The 14,788-nt window shown below is 41.5% G+C and overlaps 1 protein-coding gene across 1 annotated transcript in view; it reads right to left on the bottom strand.

Moving 5' to 3' along the window:
• Positions 1 to 13,204, bottom strand: part of LOC138261217 (cytochrome P450 3A5-like) — a 120,848-nt gene extending 107,644 nt beyond the window's left edge. The window contains exons 1-2 of the mRNA XM_069209972.1: positions 12,842 to 13,204; positions 4,823 to 4,916 (exon numbers count right to left, since the gene is read on the bottom strand). Of these exons, the coding sequence (XP_069066073.1) occupies positions 4,823 to 4,916; positions 12,842 to 12,912 (165 nt within the window). The 5' untranslated portion in view covers positions 12,913 to 13,204. The remainder of the gene's footprint in view (positions 1 to 4,822; positions 4,917 to 12,841) is intronic.
• Positions 13,205 to 14,788: the final 1,584 nt, after the last annotated feature.

Here is a 14,788-nt window from a genome sequence, read left to right as displayed (position 1 = left end):
TTTAACACACTTGGATAAAAACGACATGGCCAGTTCTCACATACCTTTGGTGAGAATCTTCATGAATGTTGCAGTCTGAGTTGTATGACTGCACCCCACTGGACAATCATGTCTTTCGTGTAATATGGGGTGATGGATTAACAAATTATCTTGCATTATGAAAAAAATATCCGTTCCTTCTGTGGATTTCAAGCACTCCAGCTCAGTCCTGTTCCCGCCTGAAGCAGTCTGCAGAAGTGCACTTCATGTTCCCCACAACAGATTGCCCCACTCTTGGTGCCTTGATGAAACCTTCGAGCCCAGAGAGGTAAAGTCCTCTGTCCCTTACCTTTTGAGTTGCATTTCTGAGACTTAGGGCCTGATTTAGAAATCGGTGGATGGGTTACACTGTCACAACAGTGACAAATATCCTGTCTGCTGAAATCTAAATCCCATTATATCTAATGAGATTTAGATTTCAGCTAGCTGATGGCATATCCATCACCGTTGTGAAGGAGTAAGCCATCCGTTGAGTTCTAAATCAGTCTCTTAGACTTTTTCTCTGACCCACAGAAGAGGGCTCTTGACTTTACTTACTTTTTGTCATCTTTAGTTAGATATCTATGTCCCCAGATTTCCTTTTTCTACATTCTTCTTGTCCTTTTGTGCTTTTTTTTTGCCTTTTGACCAAATGTGCTCAGACAAGCACATTTCTAATGGATTTGCTAATCCGTAGGGTTGTCCCTTGTTTAGGTTACTAAAGTCCAGATTAGATTACAGAAGGTTAACTGTGATAGACCCAGATTGTAACCACCTTTCCAGATATGTGTACTATTGACGTGTATTACTGTTATTGAGTGCCTTGTGATTTTGATGTTGATTTGTTTTCATTTATTTCGCTGTTTCGGTCAGTCTATTATGATTCTGTATCTTTATAGTCTTGTTTCAGGAATCATTTATATTGTGTTGAACATTATTTTGTAATAAACATCAGTGAACTGTGATACCGACTGAAGTTTTCCTTGTGTGGCCACATTGGTCACACTGTAACTTAATTGCCAGTTATGAAGTTTTAACAGGTATGTCTTCACGCCTTTGGATGAAAAGACCCATCACCCTCGTTCAGGCATAGTCCTGCGAAGGAATATGCAATAGCACTTGCAGACAGCAGCCCTGTGCTGTCAGCCTTTGTTTCCCTGCTAAGCCACAAAAATCAAATCAAATGCAACAGAAACATTTTAAACATCACCTTGCTTTTGTTTCTGGCTCTTGGAAACCTACATTGAATGTAAAGACATTCCGAAAATTGCTGCGAGTCAACTATGCAGGTGCTTTTTAACTTTGCATAAACATAAGTTTGCTCCATGTATCAAACTGGCCTTTTTAAAACCACTGCATGTTATCTCACACGTACAATATATTATTTAGACTAACCAGCTGTGTGCATGTTTATCAAAAGGAACAAATCCATCGCCTTTATCCCTTTTACATAAGGAGGTATGGGGGATGAGGGAGTGTTAAGTAAATCACCTGCATATATTTTAATACAAGCATGAGCACTCACTAACGTTAGGTGCAATGAAACGTGAAATAAACTTCACTCAGCAACAGCAATGAAACACACTTCCAAGGAGTGTGAGTGAGGAGAGAACAAAAGAAGCAACAACAGAAGTTGAGGGTTGAAAGGGGGAAGGGAGGAGAGAGAAGCAAGGGTGTAGGGGTGTGAATAAGAACTATGGGAGTGTGGTGGATGCCATCAGCAGGCAATAAACAGGAAGCAACAACAACTGACAAAAAAGTACTATAGAGGGAGCAGCAGGCAGCAGGAGTGGGAATGAAACAACACCTCAATCATGTCGAGAGTAACAGATGGGCACTGATTAAGTTGAATCAGTCTGTGCTTGGTCCCAGCTCCACAAACATTGGAAGTGACGTTTCGATGGTCTATCCAATTAGGTATGTTGCAAAGAAGAGTGACGCTGAAGCACATAAATAGTAAGCAATGGGAGGACTCCAAGGCATTTTTGTAAACTATAGTGTTTCGCAAGAGAGACGCATGCTCTAGCTCATGCTCGTGCAGGCCCGACCCCAAAAAAGGGACAAAGGACAAAGGCAGTTTTGGAGTATGATGGGCTTGTACCAGTAGCGGATGTTACCAAAGTGGTGACAATAGGTGGTGTTCTAAGAGGAATATGGTTGTACTAAAGAAGAAACAGGTCAAGTCTTGTAAGTTGAGTGAAGGCAGCAGATGGAAAGACAAAGTGACAATTGGTGAATTGTGAGTGGTCTAAATCCTCTGGTGGGATCAGGGCAAGGTGGTGGGTCTGGTGAAAACATATTTGATGACAATGCTGTGGAAATGCTAGGTGTTGAAGATGAAGTGAGTGAAGATCGATCAACTTCTTTACATTAGCATCTTGAAGTGGAGGAGGGAAGAGTTTCAGGAGGAAGAGATGTTACTCATTGTAGGAGACCATACAGATGACCAGTTTGAGCGATTATGAGTTATACTTATTAAAAATAATAAGGTGGAAGATATTTTATATGCTGTGTGTCATATCAATTTTCGCATTGTAGTTATGTATGTGTTTTGTTCAACTGATATTTTTTGGTCATGGTTTGCTTCTAAATGTAATTCAAATTTGTTTCTTGTATTGTTTTATGTTTACTGTGCAAGATTTGTATAGAACATCTGCGATGTTCTAGGTTTCAGTGGTGACTACTGGTGACTGGTTCTGGGATCATTGTTCTTGTCAAGATAAGGTTCCTGTACGTCTGGATAAATCCTACTTTCATCTTCTTAAGATGGCTACTCTTTCATTGAGTGAAACTTACCAGTGGGGGTATTCAGGTCCCAAGACCTTGCTTATGAAATCACTGAATATAATAAGCCACTTGGCATTACGTAAGAGCTTTTCTACACCCAATTATGCTAAAATCACACTAGAGTTCGGTTTCACATTGATGACAATAGTTGTACTTCATTTGGAATATCTTTGTATTCAATCAGTGCATGGCATGCTTTGGATTCCGGACAATACCTCTTGAGGAATCCTAGAAAAACTATATGTAAAATGAGGAGTACTATTGAGATGTACAAAGCTCTACTTTCAGCCACTGTTGTTTAAATGTTGTTTTTATGCATTATCCAAACAAATACATAAAACTATTAAAACAAATACATGTAATTGAACATGTGACTTATAAAGTGGAAGGTATGTCTTTGTGATCTAACGTAGATTTGAGGAGACTAGGGTATTAACAAATTGTTTGTGGTATACAACCCACCTTTTTAGAACTAATGGATACTTTGGAAGACACTCACTCAAATTTTCTCATAGCCTCATTACAAGTCCAGAGGAATCCAGAATGGATGTTTGCACCTGAATCAACATTCCAAGATGCAAAGCCATTATCGTATCCACAAGTTTTTTCTCAAACGATTTTTGCCAGTTCAAATTTGGAGGAAATTGTGGGAGTGGGAGCATAATACTCTTGAGTTTCGCACCAGAGATCAAAGAGAAATACATGGAATGATAGCATTAATTCACATTCTGAGATATTAAACTTGGAATGATGGGGTAATATCGCACCTAGTGAATGCAATAATCCAAAGTATCAGTATTTATCAGGTAAGTTATTACCTCACAAAAACACTGTTGGGCTCATAGTTAGTTTTTTGCCGTGCGTTGCTCACAAGCTCGAGCAGATCATTTAGGAGACGATATTCATAGAGGCATAATGTGCACATGTGTAATGTACACAAGGCAAGTCTACAATATGAACACACTGTGCTTGATTCACAAAGATAAGTAACACAAAAGTAAGTTACACTTTTGAGTAATTTACACTTTAGAGTAAGTTTACTACTTTTTATTATTCGCAAACTCCGAGTGTAAGTTTACTACAAAGGTTTAAGTTACATGTCTCCACCCCAAGAGTACAGCAGTTGGCTTTCTCTAGTGTGGTTTGGTGACTTCCCTCCATAAACCCTTCCCTGATTTTGCCAAACCCCATCTCACTCCTTCCTAATCCCATTCCATTTTGGAGTACATCTGCCACTTTTAAAAGCAACTCGCCTATGTCCCTCCCACATTTACTACTAAAACATATATTTAAGTGTGTGGAGACTCTGCAGTTGGGGCGGAGAACGCCAGATACATAAGTAAAGATAATTACAGAGGCCTAAACTCTGCAAGTAGTTTGTGAATAGCACTTTTTAAACATTTTGTAGTATTACAAAATGTACAACAAAGCGCAATTTGTAAATCAGGCCCATGAAGCCTACACATCATTTGAATAGTGGTTGTTCCAACAGGAGTGTGAGCGGAAAACTGATAAAATGTGATGTAAATGAGACCACTACCCTGACTAACCTAATCTAAGGAAACCATAAACCTTTCAGTGCAAGTTTATCACATTTTCTTCACCTTCAGTCTTTGCTGAGATGAAGTAGCCCATAAAACTGGGGGAAAATTTGTGGTGTCTTCATAGGAGAGTCATGTATAGTAAAAGCATTCAGCCTAAAACAATGCAAGGGGTTAAAAATGGAAACAACATTATAGATTTCGCCAATCCCTATGCATGCATAATGAAACAAGCCATGACAATACAAAGAATATAGAGAATTAAGAAAGTAGGTGTAAGCCAGAAATTTAATTTGAATGTAATACACAAAACCCCAACCATAGATATAAGTGTAATTTAAACATACTTATATAAGAGCATGTTAGGCTGTACGTCAACATCTAAAAAGCCATAAATAATGCATTAAAAAAAACATGGAAGAGCAGGAAAATGTTATACAAGTAAAACCAAAGAGGAAATAATTTTCTTAACTCACATTCCTTAATTCAAGAAAGTTTCCAATGAATGGCAGGGGCTTAGGCCCAGGAATACCCAACTTCTTAAATAATCCATGTGTCCAGGTCCCGTACCTGGGGAGTAAAAGAGAGCATTTATGGGCCTCAAATGAAAGATTTTCACTTCAAAGCATGGATGTGAGGACACTCCAAAAGAAGAACACATTAAACTCCGAAGATGAAGACCCAACATGAGATACACACATTTGACATTGTTAGATGAATATGTACAAACTTTTCCAATCAAAGTTCATCCACTTCGGGTTCTTCGTGAAAGATTTTGCAGTGATCCATCAAGGGGAGGCCAAGAAAAAGTGGGGAGTCCCCAAAACATTGACTTCCCATGTTAATTTCCTAAGGAAATTTTGCTCTTGGATACAGAAAGAATGGCTCAATGTAAATAAACCTAATTTGCAAAAAACTGAACTTTACTCATAAATCATACATTTTGTAATCTGGTGTAATTTTGTTCAGCTGCTTTCAAGCAGTTATCATTTATACAGTTGCTCGCGTTGTTCAGTAAGAGGATAAAAAAGTTAGATATATCTGGATGAATGATTCCTCGGTATTTTAGACGGAATCACACTGTACCAAAAACTTTTTAAATGGGGTCTTCTGATTGGCTGAGGGAGCTTTTCCTCCCATTGGACATTTCGGTACTGGGGTCCCAAGTGATTTGATTGGCAGGCGGCAACTGTGAACAAAATGTTGCAGGCATCATTCCAGGAATCAGGGACTCGGTCACTAAGGGGGTGATTACAACTTTGGCGGGCGGCAGAGGCCGCCCGCCAAAGTTCCCCCAATAGAATACCGCTACGCGGTCAGAAAACCGCCACGGTTATTCTGTGTTTCCCGCTGGGCTGGCGGGTGACCGCCAGAAGGCCGCCCGCCAGCCCAGCGGGAAACCCCTTCCCACGAGGAAGCCGGCTCCGAATGGAGCCGGCGGAGTGGGAAGGGTGCGACGGGTGCAGTTGCACCCGTCGCGATTTTCAGTGTCTGCATGGCAGACACTGAAAATCTTTATGGGGCCCCCTTACGGGGGCCCCACGACACCCCTCACCGCCATCCTGTTCCTGGCGGTCAAAACCGCCAGGAACAGGATGGCGGTGAGGGGGTCAGAATCCCCATGGCGGCGCAGCAAGCTGCGCCGCCATGGAGGATTCCTCAGGGCAGCGGAAAACCGTTTTTCCGTTTCTGACCGCGGCCATAATGCCCTTGGGAGCACCGCCAGCCTGTTGGCGGTGCTCCCGCGGTCGTTGACCCTGGCGGTCATGACCCCCTAAATCCTGAAAAAAAATGAAAAATTCCATACTGATGGGGGATGGGTGGGCACACCCTGATTGTCAGGACCATGTGGTTGAGTACCAAAGGAACCCCACACCCCTAAGGTAAAATTTGAGAAAAAGGTTGTCACTGGTACTGAGCAACCCAACAAAGCCACCTTCTCGGTTCTGTGGTAGCAGTATTCGCACCACAGTACTGAAAAAATAATTTGTAAAAAATTAGAAGGATCCACTGGGGCAAGATTACCAAACTACCACAGCATAAAGTTAAAGATGATCGAGTGAAGATTGTACCTACCTGCAGGTGAATGACAGAACTCTATACTTTGTTAAGAGAGAGTTGACATGAAAGGGACTCTGATCTGGGACCTCAGCACTCCCACCCTCAAAATGATATTGTTTTTTGCTGGGGGATGAACAGGATCGTGATGGATGAGTCCAGAAGACAGCTGGTGTGCGAGAGATGCAGCCATAATTCTCGTCTCCTTGTACATTGCTGTGCTCCCGGTGTACTACCGGTAGATACTCCTCATCCTTACCTGCAGCAGGTACATGTGTATCATCCAGCACTTTTATACTCTCTGGAGGGTGTGGGGTGAGATGTCTGTAATGGGGTGAGCGGATAAAGATGCTTCAGTAAAATGGGTGGCCAGGCATGGTTATGTGGGCAGCACACAGGAGATCCTGGTGGCAGGAAGGAAGTATCAAAGCGAAAGAGGCAGCGATGAGGGTGACTTTGTGATGAAGAAGGATAGAAAGTAGACCTACATATAGAAAACTAGTAAGGCCGGAAGAAACAGGAGTGATTGAAGCACATGAGTTTCTGGTAGACATGTTAATGAAGTGAGATGGTTGGGTACTAAGAGACAGTCAATGAGAGACAGGACAGTGATGAGTATGGGATAGAGAGGCAGCGAAGCGAGATAGGAGAGTCAGAGGCATGCTAGCTGTGGCACAGATGGCCATGGAAGTGAGTCAGGTTCATGACAGGTAAGCAGGTAGGGGCAGAACAGCCATAAACAGGGGACTGAGTGGCAGAACAGTGAAAACCAGCCTGGCATTAAAGGGCAGGAAAGTGAGCGTCATGGACTGTAGTGCTGGGGGTTAGAGGCAAGGGAGTATGAGAAAAGAAAGTAAGGGGCACAACGTTAAGTGGTAGAAGAGTGAGGAGCAAGGAAATAAGGGTCAAAGCAGCAACAAACAAGGCAATAATGTTTTGGGAAAGGGCCCCGAAAGTAAGGGGCAGGAAAGGCACGGCATTGATATGCTGGAGAGTGAGTTACAGAAGAGTGAGAGGGGAGGCAGTAAGAGGCATGATGGCGAGAGATGAAGCAATGAGGATTAGGAGAGTGATTTGCAAGGTAATAATGGCAGGATCATGAGGGATAGAACATTGACATGTATGGGGTGGTGTGCAAGAGAGCGAGGCACAGTGCATGTAGGGGCATGGCACTGATAGGCAGAACAGTGAGATGCAGGAAATGGAGGAGTAGATGATTAAGAGTAAGGGGAGTTCTAGGCAGCGCATTGATGGACAGGAGATGAGCGGATGAGATGTTGTTTGGGGCAAGAGAGTGTCTTGATAGACAAGGGTGTGACATACAGAGCAGTGAGACCTATGGCAGTGGAAGGCAATGCTGTGATGAGATGAGAACGCAGTGTGTTGTGAACAGATGGTCTCAACTTTCTCGATGTCTGAGATCCACAATATCATGCATATTTTTCGGGTCTGCGTCTGTGGACTGTGTGGTTTCACTTCCCTTGGCTGCATCCTCATTTGCTCCTGGTCTCATGATTGCTTCTACTCACCCTTCCAACTTCAAAATGGGGATCGCCTATCTGACAGTCTGTAGCTACCTTTTAAAGCTGCTTTAACTAGTCCATCCAGCCCCGTGCAGGTTTTCATTTTCTTTTGTTTACCATCATGACTGTCTCACCCTTTGTTTCTTCTTGTTTTTCGCAAGCCATCATGGTTCTTGTCATGTGATGTTTGATGTCATTTTCTATTTAGGTTGTTATATAAGGTCTTCAGTCTGGTTGGAGGGTGTGTCTCGACAAAGTTGTGTTTCTTCACTTGGCCCTTTGCTTCCTTCACTAGCTGATCATGACTCTTCACTTCAGAAGAATTCTATTATTGGATGCCTGATTCCTGGTTTTCTTCAGTTCTTTGAAAACTTCATCCAGGAAGGATATTTTTTTACCTCTTTGGCATTTTATCCTGAGAGGGTGGCAGCTTCTCAAGGACATATGTCAACCCCATTTCCCTGTTCGTGGTGGCATTGTGGCTTCAGAAAAAGGTCACCCTTAAAACGGGAAGCAGAAGCCCAGGATTCAGATATGCGGATATTCATTGATACACAAACTACACATAGAAAAAGGATGCAAGCACACACAGGAAATGTAGTCATGCTCGAGTGCAGAGGCAGTGCAGAACACGTACAGGCAACCATGAACACACAAACAAAACTTATACAAAGCAAAAAAGCACCTAGAACTGCAAACACACAGACCAGCAAACATACAGACACACATTTACACAAAAGCACCCGCAAGAGGTACAAATATAGAAGGCACACACAGGCTCACATACAATCACACACTACATGAATGCAGGCATGTATGCACACACAGGTGGGTGGTTATGTCTGTCTTTATAGATTAATGCTGGTGTGTAAGTGGCTATATAAATGCTTGAGTGCGAATGGATTAATTGATGTTTAGCTACTTGGTGTCGAGTTATCCATGGAAGTATTGATGAGATTTTGAGATGCTAGAGGAATCAATGTGTAAGAGGGATGCATGGATATATAGATTGGGCAATGAATGTTTAGGTGTGGACGGGTGGATTTCGTATTCATTCATTCATTAAACCATGCATACACTCATAAATTTAATCATCATTTCATCCATTGACATACCAATGTATCACCAATCCAGCTCTCTCTCTCTCTCTACACACACACACACACACATATATATATATATATATATATATATATATATATATATATATATATATATATATATATATATATATTTATTCATCCAGGCCTTCACTCATCCATTCAACCATAGGCACTGTCAGCCCCTCATTCATCCACTAATGCACTTACACATTCACCATTGACTTATTTCTGCAATTATATTCCCTGATTGCTCGCACAATAGTTTTTGCACAATGCCCTTTACAGCACGCATGGTTTGGTCGTAGGGTATTTGTTTATGTCCATGTGTGAACTATGTCCTTCACTGTTTGCACAATGTACTTTTCTTACGAAGTTTATGTGTTTAGTCACGCCAGGGTAGGCATGATCTGTTGATTTTAAATTATTTAATTTGCGTTTGTTTTTAGTCTTTACAGGTGAGAGTATGATATTATGGTTGATAGAACTGTGTATGTTTATGGGTTTTATTAACTAATACACTTCTCTTTACTCGACTCATTTATTCATTCACTCACTCGCCTAGCCAAACAACTAGACACACAAGCTCACCTATCAATGGAAATTACTTTAACTTATAAAAAAAGTCAGACCGTTTGGCTTTTGTTCTCCTTGGACTTACCACAGTCAGGGCTGGTTTCAGTAATTACAAATATTAGAGCTTTAAGAGCAGTACAAGTTAGACCCCAAAACAGCAAAGTTGAATCAAGGCAGGAATGGGGCAACAAAATATTGTCTTGCCCAGCACTGCCAAAATACATTCACCAACACTGGCTCCAAGGAGATTACACTCTTCACCACTGACTGTACAACTGTACTGTTACTCTAAATCCAAAGGCACCGATTGCAATACCCTACTCTCCGCCCTCGCCTAGGACGAGCCCTCAGCCTGCCCCTTGCTCTAGCCATGTGCCTACGTCATTTCTCTCAGCCACTATAGTGGATCAACCCCTTGGAGCTAAAGGATAGCCTTTACCTTCTTTGATTAAACTTAAACTGTTACAACCTCAAACGGGTTTGAGACACGTGGCAGCAAATAAAACAATGTTTTAAAAACACATATTGGAATTTCATTAATTGACAAAATAAATTAATCAAAGAAAACGGGGTTATGAAGGACTGACCAATTAGAAAATGCACATTTCAGAATATTCTTTTTAAAAAAAACTTTTTACATTATTTTTTATAGAATTCTTAATAGAACTTCAATTTCTCCCTTGCTCCCTCGCGTAACACACACTTCCACTACTCAGGGTTTTTAGCTGAAAATCAACGTAAAAGGCAACACCTTTCCACCCACAGAGCTGAGTTAAGGAAAACCATCCATTGCTTAATTTGAGCCAGGACATACTTCTCAACATCAGAGGCCAGATTTACTAGACTTTGATGCAACATTGCGGTGCCGTGCTGCATCAAAGAGAACAGAAACGCCCCATATCTACAATGATATGGCGCAGTCCTGCTCTCTCGTAGGCTGATGCACTTCTGGCTGCCTAGCGCCAACCCACGCACACTTCAGCCAAGATCAAGGGTGCCAGAGTAGTGGCCTGAGTGTAGGCTGGAGGCAAAATGCACGGGCGGATGCACAGAAACATACATTCACCCATGTAGCGCCTCCACGGCGCAAGCTAAAGCAAAGCAGCTCTACGTGCTGCGTTACGTTTACGATAAAATCACAAATAAAGTCATATATATATTGATTTGTATGGCTTGGTATATCCCAAAATGGATTATGCATTGAAGCTGCCCCCAAAAAGTGGCAGAACACGACATAAAATCTTAGTAAATTTGGGCCAAGACTTTCACCAATAGTAAGAGATGAAAAGAAAGAAAAGTTAGGAACCTTGGAAAGGGAGAAAAGAGATGACAAAAACACCTGTAACAGTGAGACAAAGAGATAGGAAGAGTAAGTGGTGGAAAAAAAGAGGTGTGAATTGGAATCAAGACTAAGCAGCCTTGCTATTTGGCAGTCCTGTTATTTGGCAGTGCTGGGGGTGGGCTTTTGAGAAAAAACTTTGGCCACTGCACTTAGATTACAAATTATGCCCAGAAGTCAAGGCGGGCATGCATGTCTTCCGAAGTCAAGTAAGTATTTAAAACCAGATTTAAAAACAATCAAAATCACACTGAGAACCAACAAAATAAAACATAATAATAATAAAACAAATTAAAATAAGGAAAACCAGATCAAAGGAAAAGGCACGTCAATAAAGCCAAATTATGACTTAGCTCATTTTGCTGATTTTACCACATTGAAAATCATTCTCAGTTCAAGTTGATGTCACATACAGTGTTGAATAACAGTGATTAAAAAGTAAAACTTGAAGGAAAGCGGTTAAATGCATTCGAGTTCATTATAATTTCAGTGTATCACTTGCTTCTAAGCATGTTGAAATGGGCCCTCTAAATTCCACAGATTTTTTTAAGTTTCTGTATTATGTATTTAACTTAGAACACTCCAAAATGACTGGAAATGGGTATAAAGACAAGCACTGACAAAGTTAGTGGGTAGCAGATCTATAAACATGAGCTATTTCCTTTGTAAAGTTTTTTCTATTCACATGCATGCACATGCATCAAGGCTCTTGGGCATGAATGGATGTCAATGATGCAACGTTCCAAGATGGGCACCAATGCTTACGCATATGTCGTGACACATGTCATTTTTATTTAGTGTTCTAACATTGGAGACGGCCATACTAAAATGATAAACAAATAAAAGTGAAAAATAACTAAATTGCTCGCCAACGCATTCACAAAATAAAAGAATGAGCAACCCAGCAGCAATTTGCAATTGCTGGGCCCTTGCAAAAATTAAATAAATAAATGAGAGGGAGTGGTTTGGGGAACTAGGTGGGCTGGAAAAAAAACATAAGAAAAGGAAATAAGTCACCGGGAGCAGAATGTGGAGCATCGGGGATGGAGAAGAGGGAATGAAAAAAGAGCACAGGGAAGAAAAAATTGGGGGGGGGGGAGACAGCAAAGAAATAGGAACTCCAATGGAGTGCTGAATTTAAAATAAAAGAAATTAGTCTCCCTCATGTATGCAGTGGAAGGATAAAATTCATCCAGTCAGCACCTGTAAGACCAAATGGTCAGGAAGGACAAACAGAACGAGCATTTGCAATGTAATGGGTCCCACATTTGCTCGAGTTAGAGCTGTTAATATTGTAAATTCCGATCTGGACTTTTCTTGCCCCATAAAATGAAAATGGAAAATAAAACAGATGATTCAAAGCGCCATGGCCACCATGAGCATGAGCACGAAGGAGACACACAAAAGGAAAATGAAGTTTGTTCGCAATCAAACGTATCGGCAAACGTGCAACCATTCATGTAACATGGTTGATGGCCAAGGCAGTAACAAATCTGCCCCAAGGAGGGACAAACATAAAGCATTTACCAATAATAACAAAGGAGTTTTGAAAGGCAGGCCCATGAACGAGAGTGATAGTGATGGGTGTGCGATGGGATTGGTTAAAAGCCCACAGATAGATTACAACAGGTCAGAGGGCTTGCATGTTGGACCTAAAAATGGGGACTAAAGCCACTGAAGAGCAGACCACTATGATAGACAGCAAAGACATCCAATCATGTGCAAGGGACATACCCTTATCCACTCCATCTATTTGTAATGTATTGGGAATAACAGAACTGGCCACCGGACAGCTAAGTCTGCCTGTAGCAAAGATCCAAAACACTTGAGTATATAATAAAATAAACAGTTTTCAGAGTTTTGAACAAAACTACCTATAAATGAGTGTGCTCTACTCACATGTATAGGAGGCTTAGGCACACAATGAGCAGGGTCCAGGTTTCTACGGAGAAAAATGAAAATACGTTCATCGCGTTTTCCTGCTGTTGGACTTTGTTGCTCTGTCGTCACAACCTCTGTGCGCCTCTCTTGTACCTGCAGACTCGCCCAAGACGTGATGCTCAGGGGGTGGGGCCACTAGGATATTATGGTGGTGGAGGTTGGGCTGCTGACCATACATTGCCAGCCGTAGATTTAATTGGCTCAACGATAAGGCAATTGACAATTTCTGCTCAATGCATTAGTAGAAGTTTGCAGTGCTTTCGTATCTTTCGTCGGAGACAAAGTGCACAATTTTCAGACTGATTCCGTGCGAAATGAACAATGACATCGGCCTGGCACGGTCATGTGACTCAGTGACACGGTTCACTGTAAACAAGGCAGCTTGCGTAACCCAGCATTTCCTCGTTCCGTGGCCGAACAAGCCGAGTCCTACTTTCAGTTTTAAACTGTCTTTTTTCCTATATTTAATGTACATTTCAGACTTTTTGGTAATTGACAGGGATTCTTTATTACGTCTGGGAAACTACGACAGTTGCGGGAAAAAATGTATGAGTTCCTTTTTATGACAATCTGAAAAGAATATTTAGGGATAGAAAAATATTCTTTGAAGTATTTCGCCATGTCGGAAATGAGTTCCCTGTGGAAAAACTGCCTTCTACAGAGTGCGCTCACTCGGGTAATGGCGTTGTTTCCCTCAATTTATACCCCACAGGAATGATAGTCAGTGCACTTGATGGCAGAAATGAAGGTTTTACATTTATTAGCGCTTAAACGTAGTACTGCAATAATCATGTGTGGCTTTAACCGAACTAATAAAGATTGTACGGGGACAAAATGTGCCCTTAGAGTACTTCGCCAACATTTATAAGCATGCTTTATATAACGTGATGTATTAGAATTGCACTAATCCGACATAATCATAAACGTGTGCTACGATTTGCTTGCTTGAAATGTTTTAGCTTAGCATAACTTTAGTGGAGGCTTTGGCCTAGTTGCCTGGTCTCACGGTTTAGATGCTCGTGTTTTTCCAATGTGCTATTAAACGTGTATTTTTGCTTGAAGCTGTACTTTTCCACTGAGATCGTTCACATGCTTATCTTAAGGTTTCGTGCCAGCCTGGCATATTTCTCTCTTTACTCCAAGGTCAATCTGCAGGTGCGGACAATGGAAGCTCTGAAAGTGAGTTAATTGGTATAAAATGTTGCAACTTGCGTACTCGTCTCCAAGGATAATGTATGCTTAAGTAAAAGCCTGAGAACTGTTGTTTTTGATTGGACAATTTGAAGCCAACCTATGAACCCTCCAATGGAAGACCCTACTGGATTTGAACTGTTGTCTATTTAAACCAGGTGCACGAGAAGAAAGTAGCCATTACAGCCATTATTACCATTACCAGCTCGATACCCGCCATTTTGCAGGACATTGCAGCTATTATGGCCCACCTTGCTGCGACGCCATTTTGAAAGAGACTTTGATGCTTTCTCTAATCGAGAGAAAGAGACTTTAATGATTCTTGCCCTAGAGACTTTAACTTTGATCCCTTTACATGAAGTAGTAGTTTTATTTTGCCGCCGTGAGGCAATTGCCCCGTCCACCCCTGCCCCTTTGCCCCGTCCCATGCTGATCGAAACGGTACCCATGCTGATCGAGAAACGGTACCTGTGAGACGAAGACTTCCTTGAATGCTGATTGTAATTGGTAAATATGAAAGGAAATTGTACAATTGCATTGTGTTTCTTTTAGGTAACCAACTGCTGATTTTTTATAAGAGCCCTAGCTAGGAGTTTTCTAAATTAATGTTGCTAAATTGTTTTGCATGAAGTCCCACATGCCGATGCTAATTTGAGGTTAGATGAGGATTCCTTTTGTGGCACGATGCAATTTGAGACCTTGTTATGCTGACTA

Source organism: Pleurodeles waltl, chromosome 10, assembly GCF_031143425.1.
Source record: "Pleurodeles waltl isolate 20211129_DDA chromosome 10, aPleWal1.hap1.20221129, whole genome shotgun sequence".
Classification (NCBI taxonomy): Eukaryota; Metazoa; Chordata; class Amphibia; order Caudata; family Salamandridae; genus Pleurodeles; species Pleurodeles waltl.
The sequence above is the reverse complement of the archived record's forward strand: the minus strand, read 5'-3'. Positions and strand labels throughout refer to the sequence as shown.